The sequence below is a fragment of the Mytilus edulis genome, chromosome 8 (assembly GCF_963676685.1).
Source record: "Mytilus edulis chromosome 8, xbMytEdul2.2, whole genome shotgun sequence".
Lineage (NCBI taxonomy): Eukaryota > Metazoa > Mollusca > Bivalvia > Mytilida > Mytilidae > Mytilus > Mytilus edulis.
The window spans coordinates 25,397,122-25,413,333 of NC_092351.1; the positions used below are offsets into that span (position 1 = coordinate 25,397,122).

The following is a 16,212-nucleotide window of genomic DNA, read 5'->3' on the forward strand; positions in this document are numbered from 1 at the left end:
CTGGGATACAATTTAAAGTACAAGTTAAGTTGTAAAAATTAGCTAAAAGTCTTAAATAAAATAGAACTCATGATCAAGTTTAAAACAAAATTACTTAATTACAAAAGAAATGAAACTCTCAGAGAATACAGAAGGGTAATCAATGAACAAAAGACAAACCCGGGAACAGATAAAACAAGAAACAATAACACAAATATCACATGAAACATGGACCGTGAAAAAACAGGGGCTAAGTCCGAGAACGGAACTTTCTTGCATGACAATCGCCGTGAAAACAATTTGATAAGGAGACAAGCTTTTGGTTTTGAATTTTCCTACATAAGGCAATTGCCTAAATGGAGTTACGACCCTTTAATAAAAAGTGAGGTAAGTGTTCCAGAGAATATAATAAAATAAAACCTATTTTCAGACATTTGAATAATATTTTTCTTTTATAATTAAAAGATTTGGGAAGTGTTCCCCGATTATTTTTTCGAAAAAAGATGTGATTTTGTGAAGAATCTGGTGCAATCTCATACTTTTGAATAACATTCTTAAAATTGCTTAAAAGACTTGTCGAGTTAGTTATTTTCATTAATTTGTAAGTCGGATTATTTATTTTCAAATTTCCATTTTTTTGGTGATTTTCAAGGCTGAATTATTTTTTTAAATCCTCCTCCCACCTCCCCTCACCAAACCCCCTTCCCCGAATATCAAATGGTCGTTCCCTTATTCATATAAACCTCAATTCAGTGTGAAACGAGAAATAAAATTGAGAATGGAAATGGGGAATGTGTCAAAGAGACAACCCCCCGCCCAAATAAAAAACAACAGCAGAGGGTCAATGTCTTCTTATGAGGAAAACAGATAACATGTACGTCAGGCGGGCGGACAGAAGGCTACCACAGGTGTCTGTTCATTTAGATGAAAACACATTGAAGGTTTTTTTTTCAAACCTTCAAAGTGTTTTCATGTAAATGAACGGATATGTAGTATCCTGTGACAAAATGAAGGTCAAGTTCAATTTTCATGATGTTATCTTTTCTCGTTGTTCAGTTATAGCCCTTTCCAAAGAATGCATTTTTTTGATGAATTAATCCATTTCTGTACAAACGAAAATAACTCGTTCTTTAAAAGATCTTAAAAAGACATTGTATAAATCATAATTGACTTTTTGGAGACCGTGTTTATTCAATATTGGGTTAGTAGGGTTCCATATTAATTTAGGTTAGTAGGCGGGGCTTATTTCAATACACGGTTAATTAGTAGTGTTGTTATGTCCCTTAGGCTTTATACAATCGACACGGTTTTGAGTAAAAATCTTTTAGGTTTCAACAGACGATGAAACTGATAATTATAATTTCCAACGATTCGATAGTATAGTGGGAAATTACTGTAATAACGGTACTAGTGAATACTATTGATACGGGTACTTCTTATGCACACGGTATATGTATATCACGTGATACTGATATTTAGCGGGAATGTTTTCCCTTGTTGGTCACTTCTAGCCAAGCATCAGACTGGACAACAGTGAAATATGACGGACCCCGGTTTAGATAATTCCGTAATGCAAGTTATTGTCCAAGAAGTACAAAATGAAGTATCTGCTTCACAACAAGATACCCTTAACCAAATCACCGCTTTGATAGATAACAGGCTATCCACATTCCAGGGAAACATCCAGCAGTCTCAGCGAGATATCAGTCAATCCCAGATGTCCAAGATATTGAGGAGACTTTATCGGAGAACTATACTTTCCAACGGAAGGGGAACGAAAATCAGTATAAGCACGAGGTTAAAGTCCTGACGAAGTTAACGGAAGCAAAAGCACAGTTAGACGGACCAGATTTATCCGTAGAATCCATTCATCAAGCTAGAGACAAGATTGTTGAAGGTATGACAATTTTAAGAGACAGACAGAAACTCATTAAACTCACTGATTCATCCGAATTGGGTTGGAGAGTGGGGAAGGAGTACACAACTTATCCAATTGCCGACGACTCCGAAGATGAAAAGAAGATGATAAGGGCGCAAAATAGAGCTGAACGTAGGAGCAAGTCAGATAAGATAAAAAAAAAAAGTCAACGAAGACGGTCAGGAAATTGCCCTATTCCACAAAAGAGAGAGATCCAACCCCTACTTGGAGAACAGGGATATGTTTTAATCGTGGAAACAAGCGCCATTGGGCGAATGATTGTCCTGAAAAGAAAGATAAGATAAGTATATTTAAAAATTTTGAATGTACTAATTTGTATTATAATATGAAAGAATGTTATATTGATCAAGCTGAAAATTCATTCAGTGCAAATGTAAACAAACCAGAAGATAAACATACGACAGAAATTACTCAATCGAAACCAAGTGTCATTAGTGATAACTTTTAAATAGAAGTCGATATACCTGTCATATATTTGAAAAATAACAGATCATCTTTAAACAATGCAGAATTTGTTGTTGAAGAGATTCACAAACTTCTTAAAAAAAAGGTGCATTTCTGAGGTTTATTCGAAACCAACTGTAGTAAATCCACTTACAGTAGCATTTAATAAAAATAAACCAATAGTAGTACTAGATTGTAGGCATTTGAATCCACATCTGTTTGAATTTAGGTACAAGTACGAGGATACCAAGATAGCAAGAGATCTCTTTCAAAAAGGATATTATTTATTTAGTTTCGATATTAGATCTGCTTATCATCATTTGGAAATCTCAGATATACACAGAACTTTCTTAGGTTTTGTTTGGAATTTTGAAGGTAATACGAGATATTTTGTTTTCAATGTTCTTCCTTTCGGTATATCAACTGTAGGGTACATATTTACAAAAGTACTTAGAGAAGTAGTTAAGCATTTACAATCAGAAGGCAAAAGGATAATAATGTTTCTAGACGATGGGTTGGGTGGAGATAGCAATTTTGAAAAATGCATAGAAAGCAGTCAAATAGTTAAATATAAAGTAGAAAATTTGGGATTTTTGTTCGCACATGAGAAGTGTTTTTGGTTACCAAGCCAGAGATTAAAATGGCTAGGGTATACTTGGGATACAAATATAGGTAAAATATTTGTTAATGGAGATAGAATTATGAGAACTGAAAAAAGATTAGATTTTTAATAGAAGAAACAAACGAAGGGGTAGACATTTTTTTATCTAGATTTTTATCTAGAATTGCAGGTCAGTTGATATCTATGCAGATACTCATTGGTGACTAAGTTAGATTGAACACTAGATACCTTTATGATTGTATCATGGGTAGAGCAAGTTGGGATGCACCAGTCAGGATTTGCAAAAAAGCAATTAATGAAATACATTTTTGGTCTATTTCATTGCAAAAGCTCAATGATGCTGGAGTCGACATTTGTAATGTCGATCAGCTCAGCTTAATATTGATAATATAGAAATGTTTTGTGACGCCTCAGATGTAGGCTTTGGTGGTTATTTAACCTCAGATTTGAATGCAAAACTTTTTTGCAAGGAAATGTCCGGTAACTTTACAGAACGAGAAAGGAACGAAAGTTCCACTTGGCGCGAATTAGAATGCGTCAATAGGTTTGTACAAACTTTTGATAATACATTTACTGACAAAACCGTCAAAAATTATACAGACAATCAAAACGTACCTCACATATTGAGAGTAGGAAGTAAGAAACAGAAATTACAAGATATAGCTATTGACATTAAATAAACTTGTGTTGATAGCGATATAAACATAATTACACAATGGGTTCCGAGAGAGAACAACACACACGCAGACAAGCTCAGTAGACACACTGATCATGATGATTGGGCTATTCATTCTGAAATATTTGATGAAATCAATAGCTTATGGGGTCCATATACAATAGACAGATTCGCAACACACTATAATACACAGTGTTAACGATTTAACTCTAAAATATAGTATCCCGGTACGGAAGCAGTTGACGCATTTAGTCAAAACTGGAACACAGAAACAAATTAGTTAGTTCCACCACCATCACTCATTTCCATGGTCGTACGCAAAGTAGAAAACGACAAAGCTAACAGCACGCTTGTTATACCGGAATAGAAATCAGCTCCATTCTGGCCGTTGCTATTTGCATCTAACAATCTCACCAAATTTATTAAAGGTACAAAGTTTTTACCAAAAGAATACTCAGTCGTTTAAGGTAGTGGTAAAAATGGCGAAATTGGTGAACATATTCTGAGATTTCATATATTAGCAATCAAACTAGAATTTTAATGTAATCAATATTGTTTGCAGGTTTAAGATTGGAACAAAACGTCCAGGCTGCCATAGACAACAGTTGTATATCCCCGGAAAACAAACTTAGGAGTTTAGCCAACAAGATGTCCAGCTTTATTGTGGGATCCAAAGCCGAAAATACCAGTAAAAAGTACTTTTATGGTTTCAAACGATGGAAAACTTTTATTAATGAACACAAAAAGTCAGAATTACTTGCTAACCCAGTTCATGTCGCACTTCATTTGACATATCTTTTTGAAAAAAACATAGTTCTCCCAGTGTAATAGACTCCGCTGTATATTCTATCAAATGGGCCCATGAGCTTACTGGCTTCAATGATCCTACTAACAATTTGTATGTTAAATCACTGACTGAATCTGCAAAACGTTTGAACGGTAGACCAGTAGTAAAAAAGGATCCAATTAACAATACTATTCTTATTGATTTATGTTCATTGTACGAAAGTTCAGAAGATTTATTGATAGTTCATGATTTGACCATGATTTGATAGGTTATTCAGGGTTTTTGCGTTACGATGAGCTTAGCTCTTTAAAATGTAAAGATATCACAGTTTTCGATGTTTATTTAGAGATACATATTTCACGTAGTAAAACTGATCAATACCGACAGGGTTATAAAATTTTGATTTAAAAGGTAGCACTTTAGGTTGTCCATTCAATATGTACAATACATATATTCAGCTAGCTAGTCTAGATGAGAAATCTGAATTATTTGTTTTTAGACCTATATTTAGATCTAAGGGTATAGCAACATTGATACATCAGAATAAAAAGATGAGTTACACATCAGCTAAAGAAAATATTGTAAAAAAAATTAGAATTGTCGCCCCTAATCTTAATCTATGTTTACATTCTCTTCGTGCAGGCAGTGCTACCGCTGCTGCCCAGTCTGATGTGAACGAAAGGTTCATTAAGAGACACGGGAGGTGGAAGTTCGACACAAGTAAGGACGGGTACATAGATGATACATTTGAAAAGAGAATGTCAGTTTCACAAACACTTGAGTTGTAAACTGAACTTTACCCGTCCTTTCTTTGTGGTTCTAGTATTGCTGGGCTATGGGCTATATAAAGAGTATTTTAGTATTTATTTATATGCCTAGAAATAGTATTTAGTAAAGTTGATACTTATAATTTCCTACGGTTCGATAGTATAGTGGGAAATTACTGTAATAACGGTACTAGTGCATTCTATTGATACTGGTACTTCTTATGTACACGTATATACATATCACGTGATACTGATATTTAGCAGGAATGTTTTCCCTTGTTGGTCACTTCTAGCCAAGCATCAGACTGGACAATTTTCAATTGAATTGTTATTCTAATTTGTATTTAGTAGGGATTAGATATTTTACTAAACAGTTACTTGATTTATTACTTATTCCATATAGTATATTTAATTCAGTTATATACAGTCCAAGTGTAACTCTCGAGACCGTCTTCCGAGCATTTGGGTTTGGACACAGGTTTCCCACATTTTCCACTTTATTTAAAATGTAGTCTTTTGACTGCAGTTTGAATGGAGTTTGAACCGAGGTTACTCGTTTTTGTTGGTTTTTCCTGGCGGGAGGGATCGTTGGTGACAGAGCCCATATTTTTGAACACAATTTACTAGTTTTTCTATTGAATTCTTTAATGAAAGTTTTATTTATAGTGCATTGATACTTATGCTTCATGTATATTGTGTATATCTATTATATTTATATTAATAAAATATTGGGTCCACCAGTATTGCTGGGCTTTCGGCTATATAAAGAGTATTTTAGTATTTATTAATATGCCTAGAAATAGTATTTAGTAAAGTTGATACTCGGAGAGTTACAATGGAGATCAATGAATAACAATATTATTATATCCGGAATAAAACAGGAGCCAAATGAGGATACAGAGAACAACACTGATAGAGATTTTAGACTAAAAAAACTTGGAATCGGTGAAAATATCAATTTCGTTTCTGTTCATCGTTTTTTTAGAAAGCAAAGACAAAATATAAAAAAAATAATGACTAAGTTTGTATCTTTGAAAGATAAACAGTTAGTTATGAGGAACTATCACAAATTAAAGGGGACAAATATTTCTGTCAGGAGCACAATTTCCTGTAAAAAATGAAAAGAAGAAGGAAAAACCTATATTCTGTGTCAAAGCAGGCAAAGAAAGGCCGAAAGAAAACATTATTGGTAAGAGATACACTTTTCATAGAAGGGGAATTATACGAACACAATGGTGACAGAGAACCAAAACATGCAGATTACAAAGAAACACCAAAATCTTGAAGCATATAGTTTATCTGATAAAAGTCCATTCATTACCAAACCCAGTGATTTTAACTCATTGAATCGTCCGATACCAAAACAATGGAAAATGCTGAAGCAGAACAGAATTAATTCTGACGAACCTGATTCGTAAAGCCTGACCAATATAAAATTAATGTTAACTCTATTATTATTTATCTTGAAAATTTTATTCTACGTTTGTACTATCCTGAACTTATTTCATAAATACTGAAAAACTCTTTTTCACTCGTACTGATAAAAGGGTTGCGTTATTTTTTATTTGTAAAATAATATTTATTGACCAATTTATTATTTTGTATACCACATTATGTTGCTCTAGTTGCACACAATATGTGCCTGGGTGTATTAAACTTGTCTTGACTTGATAATAAACGATTGAAATAGATACAGTAAACACATTTAAAGCTAACAAGTTGTTATTGTTGGCATTTTTTTTATATGTATAGACCAATGGGAATAGATCATATTAATAATAACGGTATTGAAGACTTGATCCCTTTAATAGGCCACTAGTCTAAATACCACATGTTAAGGTACACGGTAAGATATATTCGTTACATAGTGTGCTAGTGACCAAATACGATACATATGGTGTCCTAGTGTAATAATACGATATACATGATATATATTGGGTCAGTAAATTCCATATGAGGATTCGAGTTTCTTTGGCAGACTTTATAAAGCTTAAACAGTATCTGAGCGAAAAAGTTGATGAGCCAGGGATATGTCAAAAAAGAACTTTTCATAGTTTATTCTGTCAAGTCATGATACGGCATCTTCTTTTTTCTTATATATATCTGAGTAGCAGCCATATCATGTGCTGTTGGTATATAATATTGCTTCTAAGGTGGGGGATATTGATAATTTCATAATAAAAATTGTCTCGTTTGTCATAGATCCTGGACTAGTACTGAGATGACCGCTTATTTCAAATAAGAGGTATGAGTCTAAACATAAGGCAGTGGAAGCCGTGTCTATTGTTTTTTTTTAATTTCTAGTTCTTGTGGATATATTAATGGAACCAAATCAGAAAAGTTGGGATTGTTAATTTTAAAGAACGTCATCACTTTATCTGAATGTGAATTTAAATGATCTGGCTTCTTTGATCTTCATGTTTTTGACAAGAGTATGAAGGAACCCCAACTCAACAGAACATACGAAGAGGTCGACAAGGAGAGCCACACCGTTTGTTCCCATATAGGAATGCCAAAAAAATAAACCAGGTGAGATCGTTTATTTGTTTGATGATGTTTCAGAGCATTTTGTAAAATGATTTTTCCATATTTTTGAAAGATAATGTTTTTTGTTTTCTAGGTTAAGTGGGTTTGCCAGCAAACAACTTACAGAAGGAAATCCAAATTTTACGGATTTGAGTGATAAAAACAGACCAACAAAGATTGCAGAAAACTTTCATGCCGTTTATGATGACGAATGGACAAACGCATTAGAAGTATTGTCTTCACCGAGGAAGGGAAAAATGATAGAAGATGAAGCAATCCACAAATTAATGAATCTTGTGAAGGTATGAACCAGTAATATTCTAGGTTACCTGAAGGTTGTATCAAATTGATAAAATGGTCAGATCATATTTGGAACTAAAATGGTCGCTATGGCAAAATAGAAGATTTACGAATATTACTCATGATACTATGGTGTATTTGATAAGCAGAATATTATTCTTGCATGAATTACGTTGAATGATTGCCTAGTATCCTTTTGCTATTTACACCACTGGGTCTATACCACTGTTGGTGGACGTTTCGTCCCCGAGGGTATCACCAGCCCAATAGTCAGCACTTTTGTGTTGGCATGAATATAATTTATATGATTATGTTTATAAATTCACTGTTTGAAAAAGTATGAATTATTCGAAATATCTGTACTAAGTAATTTCTTATCCAAGGCACATATCACCTTAGTCGTTTTTGGCACAACTTATTGGAATTTTGGGTCCTCAATGCTCTTCAACTTTATACTTGATTGGCTTTCCAAGTATTTTGATCTGAGCGTCACTGATGAGTCTTGTGTAGACGAAACGCGCGTCTAGCGTATCAAATTGTAAGCATGATACCTTTGATAAATATTCCTGATAATCCATTTGATTGTTTTGCTCCTAACTTCACCTAGTATAGAATAAAGGATATAAAGGAGGACCCAATGATGAAAGAAAAATTGTATATCGAATACGCCAATTTTTGACTTTGGACTTCAAATTGTAGTGGTTTTGTTTTAAGAAGGGAAAGGTGCATTATCTTTAATTTTGTCAATGTAAACAAGTGGTTCAAATCATAATATTACGGCTTCAATGAAATGATTTTAACACATGTTGGTGATGATGATGTATTTGTACATCTTACTTTACTCAACATTCTTGCTGCTTACAATTATCTCCATCTATGATTAATAAATAAAGGCAACAGTAGTATACCGCCGTTCAAACTTATAAATCCATGGACAAAAAAACAAAATCGGGGCAACAAACCAAAACCGAGGGAAGCGCATCAAATACAAGAGGAGAACAACGACACAACACCACAATGTAACACATATGAACTTGGCCCAGTAGTTTCAATGGAAAATGATAGTAAAAATTTACAAATTTTATGAAAATTTAAAAAAATTTCCTTAAAATTACCAATTCAGGGGCAGCAACCCAACAACCGGTTGTCCGGTCCATCTGAAAATTTCAGGGCAGATAAATCTTGACCTGATAAACAATTTATCCTCGTCAGATTTTCTGTAAATGTTTTGGTTTTTGAGTTATAAGCCAAAAACTGCATTTTACCCCTATGTTCTATTTTTAGCCGTGGCGACCATCTTGGTTAGATGGCCTGGTCACCGGACACATTATTTTAACTAGATACCCCTAAGATGATTGTGGCCAAGTTTGGTTAAACTTGGTCCAGTAGTTTCAGAGGAGAAAATTTTTGTAAAAGTTAACGACGACGGACGACGGACGCAAAGTGATGAGATAAGCTCACTTGGCCCTTCGGGCTAGGTGAGCGAAAAATTATCCATTGTCAAGTAAAACACTCAATAATTATATTATAAATTTGCTTCGAAATGCTGTTGTAAGGTTTCTAATACGAAACTTTGTGATATTTACGTGATCATGATTTTTTACTGGGCAGAAAGTTGTCCATGCGAGTTCAATGCAATCAAAAGTAATTTAAAGAAAAGGATTGCATGACTCCAAAATGGAACGACACCTGTTGCGTCGATATGATAAGCGTGTTCTGTCATGCATACATCACTTACCACGCAAATCCAAACTCAGTCAAAATGTTACAATTGGGAAAAGGAAACACACGGTATTAATACAAATCACAAGACTTTTTTGGTGTCTACACATCTAAAACCGCCAAAAATGTTGGTATTAAGTTGAGACACAGTCACATCGTTTCAACCAATTTGTGCTGTCGACCGTAACACCCACGTAGTGTCAATTTCAGTGGTTTTTCCTCTCAACTCTATTTCGAGTAATTTTCGGTTAGAAGCCTACTCCTGTAAGTGAAGTCCTTATAGTGTGTAAACATGAACGGACATAACATATTTATTGTGATATGCAAACGCCCTACAATTGTGGAAAGGTAATGTTACTGTTGATAAGATGGGAGATGACAGTTTAAGTTTTAATGTAGAGAATTTTTACCGTTTCACTGGCTTCTCTTTAGACTGGTTTACGCCTGTTTAGCACTCATTTTGATAGGACCTAAAAATTGATAGTATTCAGTTTGTCAAAACTTAAGTATTAAAACAGAAGATCGCTCATGTCGAAAGTCTTCATTTCTCTTATATAATTACATAACAGGCTTAATTTTCCTTTGTTTTTACGACGGCTTAATAATTTTTAGTAGAAGAATTATGCCTATGTTCATAATCACTGGTGTCCGAATAACTATATATCCTGATTAATACAAAAATATCCACATACATCGCAAGTCAATATATTAAGTGATGTAAAAATGTATAAACATTGTGTTTTATAAAGATCCGTTTTATCTTCAATCTATATATTTTTGTGTGTATTCCAAAACGCGGGTTGAAAGGGCAACACTATGGCGTATTTGGTGTAGAATTTGGAGTGTTGGCTTTCGATATTGTCCTACAACTTATTCCTAGAGACTCAACGGGAATATATGTAAACAAATCATCGTAATTTTGAACTTTAAAACCCCGGCATTTTGTTATTCCACCAAATCATCAAAGTTAGTTAAATTGTAACCATTCAAAAGGGAAATCGCTCGAATTTACATTCATGTGAACATTTCTAGTTCTAACTCAAACCTTTTCTGTGGAATGACTTAATCATATCCTCAAATTTGGTTATTCTTAATTATCAGATGCAGTAATTCATTTGCGTGATAATTGAGAACACTCATCTTATATAAACGATGCATCTTTTGTAGGAGATATACAAGTTTTGTTGCAGTACCGCCACTGACCAGACCTTAAACATCGCAATGAACATTTTAAAACCCTATGCAATTGATACAGTGAGTATTGCGTCTAATATTGCAATGTAGTATCCTTAATAAAAAAATTGTAAGGGTTCCGCGGAACCCAGTGTCTCGCCTACTTTTGCTGTAAATTGCAGGATCAACAAAAATGAGGGAAAAATCAATAAAAATATTCTGCTTGATACCATGTTTGGATTGTAGGAAGCTTCTGTCCAAGTTTGGTAAAAAATCCTGGATAGTTTATGAATCTAATAAATGTTTTAAAAACTTTAACTGCAGACTGGATGTAATGTTAACTGGAAGAAAAACAAAGTCCATTATAAGTAAAATACAGATACACAGGTACAAAATATTAACAAAATTTCCTTCTAGATACTAGCTTTTGATCATAAACAAGCTTCTGTCTTAGTTTGGTACAAATAAAAAATAGTATAAGAAAGGTCAAGAAAGTTATAAAAAATTTAAAAAATTTAACCACAGAGTGAATGTGTTGTTTCCTGGCAGAAAAAAAGTCCATTTAAAGTAAAATATGGAAAAAATGGATTTGTCATTTTACAAAATTTACTTCTGGATACTATCTTATGATCACAAACAAGCTTCTGTCCAATTTGGGTACAAACCAAGGATAGTTTAAGAAAGTTATTAAAATTTTAAAAACTACAACCACAGAGGGATGTAATGTTTTCCCGCAGAAAAACTAAGTGCATTTATAAGTAAAATACGGAAAAATTGGAATTTTATTTTCACAACATTTACTTCTGGATACTATCTTATGATCATAAATAAGCTTCTGTCCAAGTTTAGTAGAAATCCAGGATAGTTTAAGAAAGTTATATAAATTTTAAAAACTTTAACCACAGAGTGTATGTAATGTTTTCCCGCAGAAAAACTAAGTCCATTTATAAGTAAAATACGGAAAAAATGGAATTTTATTTTCACAAAATTTACTTCTGGATACTATCTTATGATCATAAACAAGCTTATGTCCAAGTTTGGTAGAAATCCAGTATGGTTTAAGAAAGTTATTAAAATTTCAAAAACTTTAACCACAGAGTGAATATTTGTGGACGCCGCCGACGACGACGACGACGGAATGTAGGATCGCTTAGTCTCGCTTTTTCGACTAAAGTCGAAGGCTCGAAAAAAATGAAACACATATACAAGATTTTCAATTTCTTTTAATTCGTTTCTACCCTTTGCATATATTCACAAATGAGGTAAACGAATCTTGTATAGAAGAACTTCGTATACTTACAGATAGTAAATGCCATTTTTGTTTAAAAAGAAATTATGATCACACATTTTGCTTGAAAATGCAATCTTTTAATTTTATTGATTCAAGTTCCGCAGTCAGAATACCCCCCTCCCCCCCCCCCCTTTGCTAAACCCGGCCCTCCAACAAAAACAAACTGATTTGAGTAATGATAGATTTAGTACCAATACAGTGAACCTTGTTCAATTGTTTAGATTTATCTTAATGTGAACAGAGACTTTTATTTAATGAAAATGAAATTAGATTATTAGAATGAATGAACAATTAAGATATAAAATATGTTCTTTTTTTCTTTACCTTAAATGACAATATAGAACTTTATGCCATGGAATATTTGTAGAATTTTTTTTTCTCGCAAATAGCCAAAAGATTTAAACAAAAACTTCTTTTTGCGTTTATGTCTAATGTATGATGACAAATAATTACACTCAACGGTGATATATCTAAATGGCAACCAATGTTGACCATATTTAAAATTGTCGCGTTTGTGAACTTCATTTAAATAAAAACAGACATAGAAATAGGCAGATGTGTTGTGAGTGCCAATGAGACAACTCTCCATCCAAATAACAAATTTTAAAAGTAAACCATTATAGGTCAATGTACGGCCTTCAACACGGAGCCTTGGCTGTAACCTAAATTTGTGAAAAACACATTATGAAACATGAAGATGTGTTTATGCGACCAGAACATAATGCTTTTTAGACTAACTTATATTTAAAGCGGTTCATAAAATGATTTTGAAACAAAGATATATAACTTTAGAATGTGTAAACTGCATTTTAAATTTGATTTGAAGTGTTAGTCATTCATGAATCTGGTGATTCTTCACTTCAACCATCAGTGTATAATAAAATACATCTGACCTAATATTATTTGGTAAAACATATTTAATGTGACAAAATTGCGAAAACATTCGCGGATTTTGATAGTATAGAGTATTGAATTAATTTATCGTTTAATTGATCCTAATCTGTTATTAAGATAATGCTTAAGTTAACTTTAAATATGTTCTTTATATAGGATATGGCACATAATTTTGTGTTTACAATATTGAACGTTATATTTAGCAGCAACCAGGTGGAAAAGACGATGGAAAAGTGTTCAGGCCTGGTTTAGAGCCTAAGATAAAGCTTTTGCGACGTGAATATTGTATGGAACCTATTGCAAACATCACAGAGGTTTGTGTCTACAATTACCATTTTGAGATAAGCACTTGGCGTTGATGCATTTAATATATTGAAGGGTTAACTTGAAGTGAATCATTTAAGAGGCTAGATGAAGTCCACCTCCGGGTGCGGGATTTTTTCGCTGTGTTGAAGACTCTGGTGGTCTACGGCTGTTTTCTACTCTATGTTCGGGGGTTGTTGTCTCTTTGACATATTCACCATTTTCATTCTGAATTTTATGTAGTATCCAAATATAAAGTTGAACGGGATTTCATGAATTTTGAGTACTCTAAAGTTATTTAAATACAACGATCATAGATACCAGGATTAAATTTTGTAATCACGCCAGACGCGCGTTTCGTCTACAAAAGACTCATCAGTGACGCTCGAATCCTAAAAAGTTAAAAAGGCCAAATAAAGTACGAAGTTGAAAAGCATTGGGGACTAAAATTCCTAAAAGTTTTGCCAAATACAGCTAAGGTAATCTTTTCCTGTGGTAAAAAAACCTAAGTATTTCAATAATTCAAAAGTTTTGTAGACAGTTGATTAATCAAAAATGCCTATATCAATGATACATAAATGCAACAGTAGTATACCGCTGTTCGAAACTCATAAATCGATAGAGAGAAAAAAAAAACAAATCCGGGTTACAAACTAAAACTGAGGGAAACGCATCAAATATAAGAGGAAAACAACGACCCAACAGAAACGCAACATTAAAATGTAACACACACAGAAACGAACTATAATATAACAATGGCCATTTTTCTGACTTAGTTCAGGACGTTTTAAGAAAAAAATAATTCATGTCAGCACAAAAGTGCTGACTACTGAGCTGGTGATACCCTCGGGGGATTAAAACTACACCAGCAGTGTCATTGACCCAGTACTTGTAAATAAACTCATCATAGATACCAGGATTAAATTTTGTAATCACGTCTGACTCGCGTTTCGTCTACAAAAGACTTATCAGTGACGCTCGAATCCAAAAAAGTTAAAAGGTCAAATAAAGTACGAAGTTGAAGAGCATTGAGGACCAAAATTCCTAAAAGTTTAGCCAAATACAGCCCAGGTCATCTATCGCTGAGGTAGAAAAACCTTCGTATTTCAAAAATTCAAAAGTTTGTAAACAGTTAATTTATAAATATGACTTTATCAATTTATAATTATATAATTTTTAATATATAATTCAGCTTAGGTTTTTTTCTGGTGAAAAGAGTAAATATTGAAAATGTGGTATTATTGCCAATAAAGCAATTAAAAAAAAACCCAAGGAGAGTGGATAATTAATGGCATTGTACAATCTTGCATTTTACCTATTTGTTTTAAATGAGTTTTCAATCTTTAACGCAAAATAGAGTTTTTGATATTGAAAATGAGGTAGACATTCTGTATTTGTAACTTTTTATATGTATATCATCGATTTGAATTATTATCCGAATGATATTTGTTGTGTCTTATTTCAAGTCCCATATTTTGTTTTACTCACAAACGTAGACAGGCGCTTTTTTAGTAGAATATCGTCATACATTACTCCAATGATCTTAAAGAAAGTATTCACAGACCTTCATTCACAGATTAACATTATATACCTCCTTTTTCTTTTTTTATTCAAATGATATATGGATTTCTTATATCAAAAAATAATTCGTAAACACTATTAAGATCTATAAAGACACCAACTATTTGTTGTTTATATGACTGCAACGTACTGATCATCGACGTTGAGGTTAACCTTTTAATCGGGGCACATCGAACTCAACAAACATTTTTACCATGCATGTTTTCAACAATATGCATGATGATGAGTCTCATTTAGTGTTTGAAAATCGATGAAAACAGGACGGGGTTGTGGTAACGAGAATTATATGATATCCACAGTCATTTGTACTACATATATTCCATAAATTTCTACATACTCTCGATTTCGTTAGTCAAACTTTCGAACGAATCACCCCTCGTCTAAAAGCTTCCTCGATGTCACTGCTGGTAGAGTGTTTATTCCCCGAGGGTATCACTAGTCCAGTAGTCAGCACTTCTGTGTTGACATGAATAATCATAGATATGGTCATAATTATAAATGTATTGTTTACAATACTTTGAATTTATGAAATACTAAGGCTTTTCTTCCGCAGGAATTAATTATCCTTGCTGTATTTGGGAAACCATATATGAACTTTTGGTCCTCAATGCTTTTCAACTTCGTTCTTTATTTAGGCTTGTCAACTGTTTTTGATTTGAGCGTCACTGATCAGTCTTTTGAAGACGAAACGCGCATCTGACGTAAATACAAAATTTCCATCCTGATATCTATGATGAGTTTATTCATATATCCCCAGCTTTCAATTTTTGTTTTGTTTTGTTTAAACGTTTCCAATACAGGTATACGTATTCTGAAAGGCTCTTTCAGCGCTCCACATTTGTAACAAAATGTTTCATTTTCATTGTCTGGTACGGCTTCAGATTGAGTGTTCTTTTTGAGCTTATCACTAGAAGAAGGTGCATTAAAATGATTTATTACACACTTTTTAACATTTTTTGTTCATTAATTCAGTTAATTTAAGAAACTTGAATTTCAACTTATTAGGGAAAGTTGACCCTAGATGGTTATAATTATTTAATTTGTCGGGTATATTGTTTACACACAACTTAATTTTTTTGTTTGTTTTTAACACTCCTGATAAATGTGAATCTAGCGCTTTAGACACACAAAATGTATTATCCGCGCTTTCAACAGCGAGTGGTGTACAGTGGAAGAATGACAAAACGACTTTAAGGACAGGCAATCAT

The 16,212-nt window shown here is 33.2% G+C and overlaps 1 protein-coding gene across 2 annotated transcripts in view; it reads left to right on the forward strand.

Moving 5' to 3' along the window:
- The window catches only part of LOC139485222 (uncharacterized), a 28,547-nt gene that overhangs the window by 11,481 nt on the left and 854 nt on the right, over positions 1-16,212 (forward strand). The window contains exons 4-6 of one of the 2 annotated variants that reach the window (XM_071269508.1): positions 7,835-8,042; positions 10,930-11,016; positions 13,324-13,434. In XM_071269508.1, coding sequence (XP_071125609.1) covers positions 7,835-8,042; positions 10,930-11,016; positions 13,324-13,434 — 406 coding nt within the window. The remainder of the gene's footprint in view (positions 1-7,834; positions 8,043-10,929; positions 11,017-13,323; positions 13,435-16,212) is intronic. The other variant, XM_071269509.1, reaches the window with a different exon arrangement.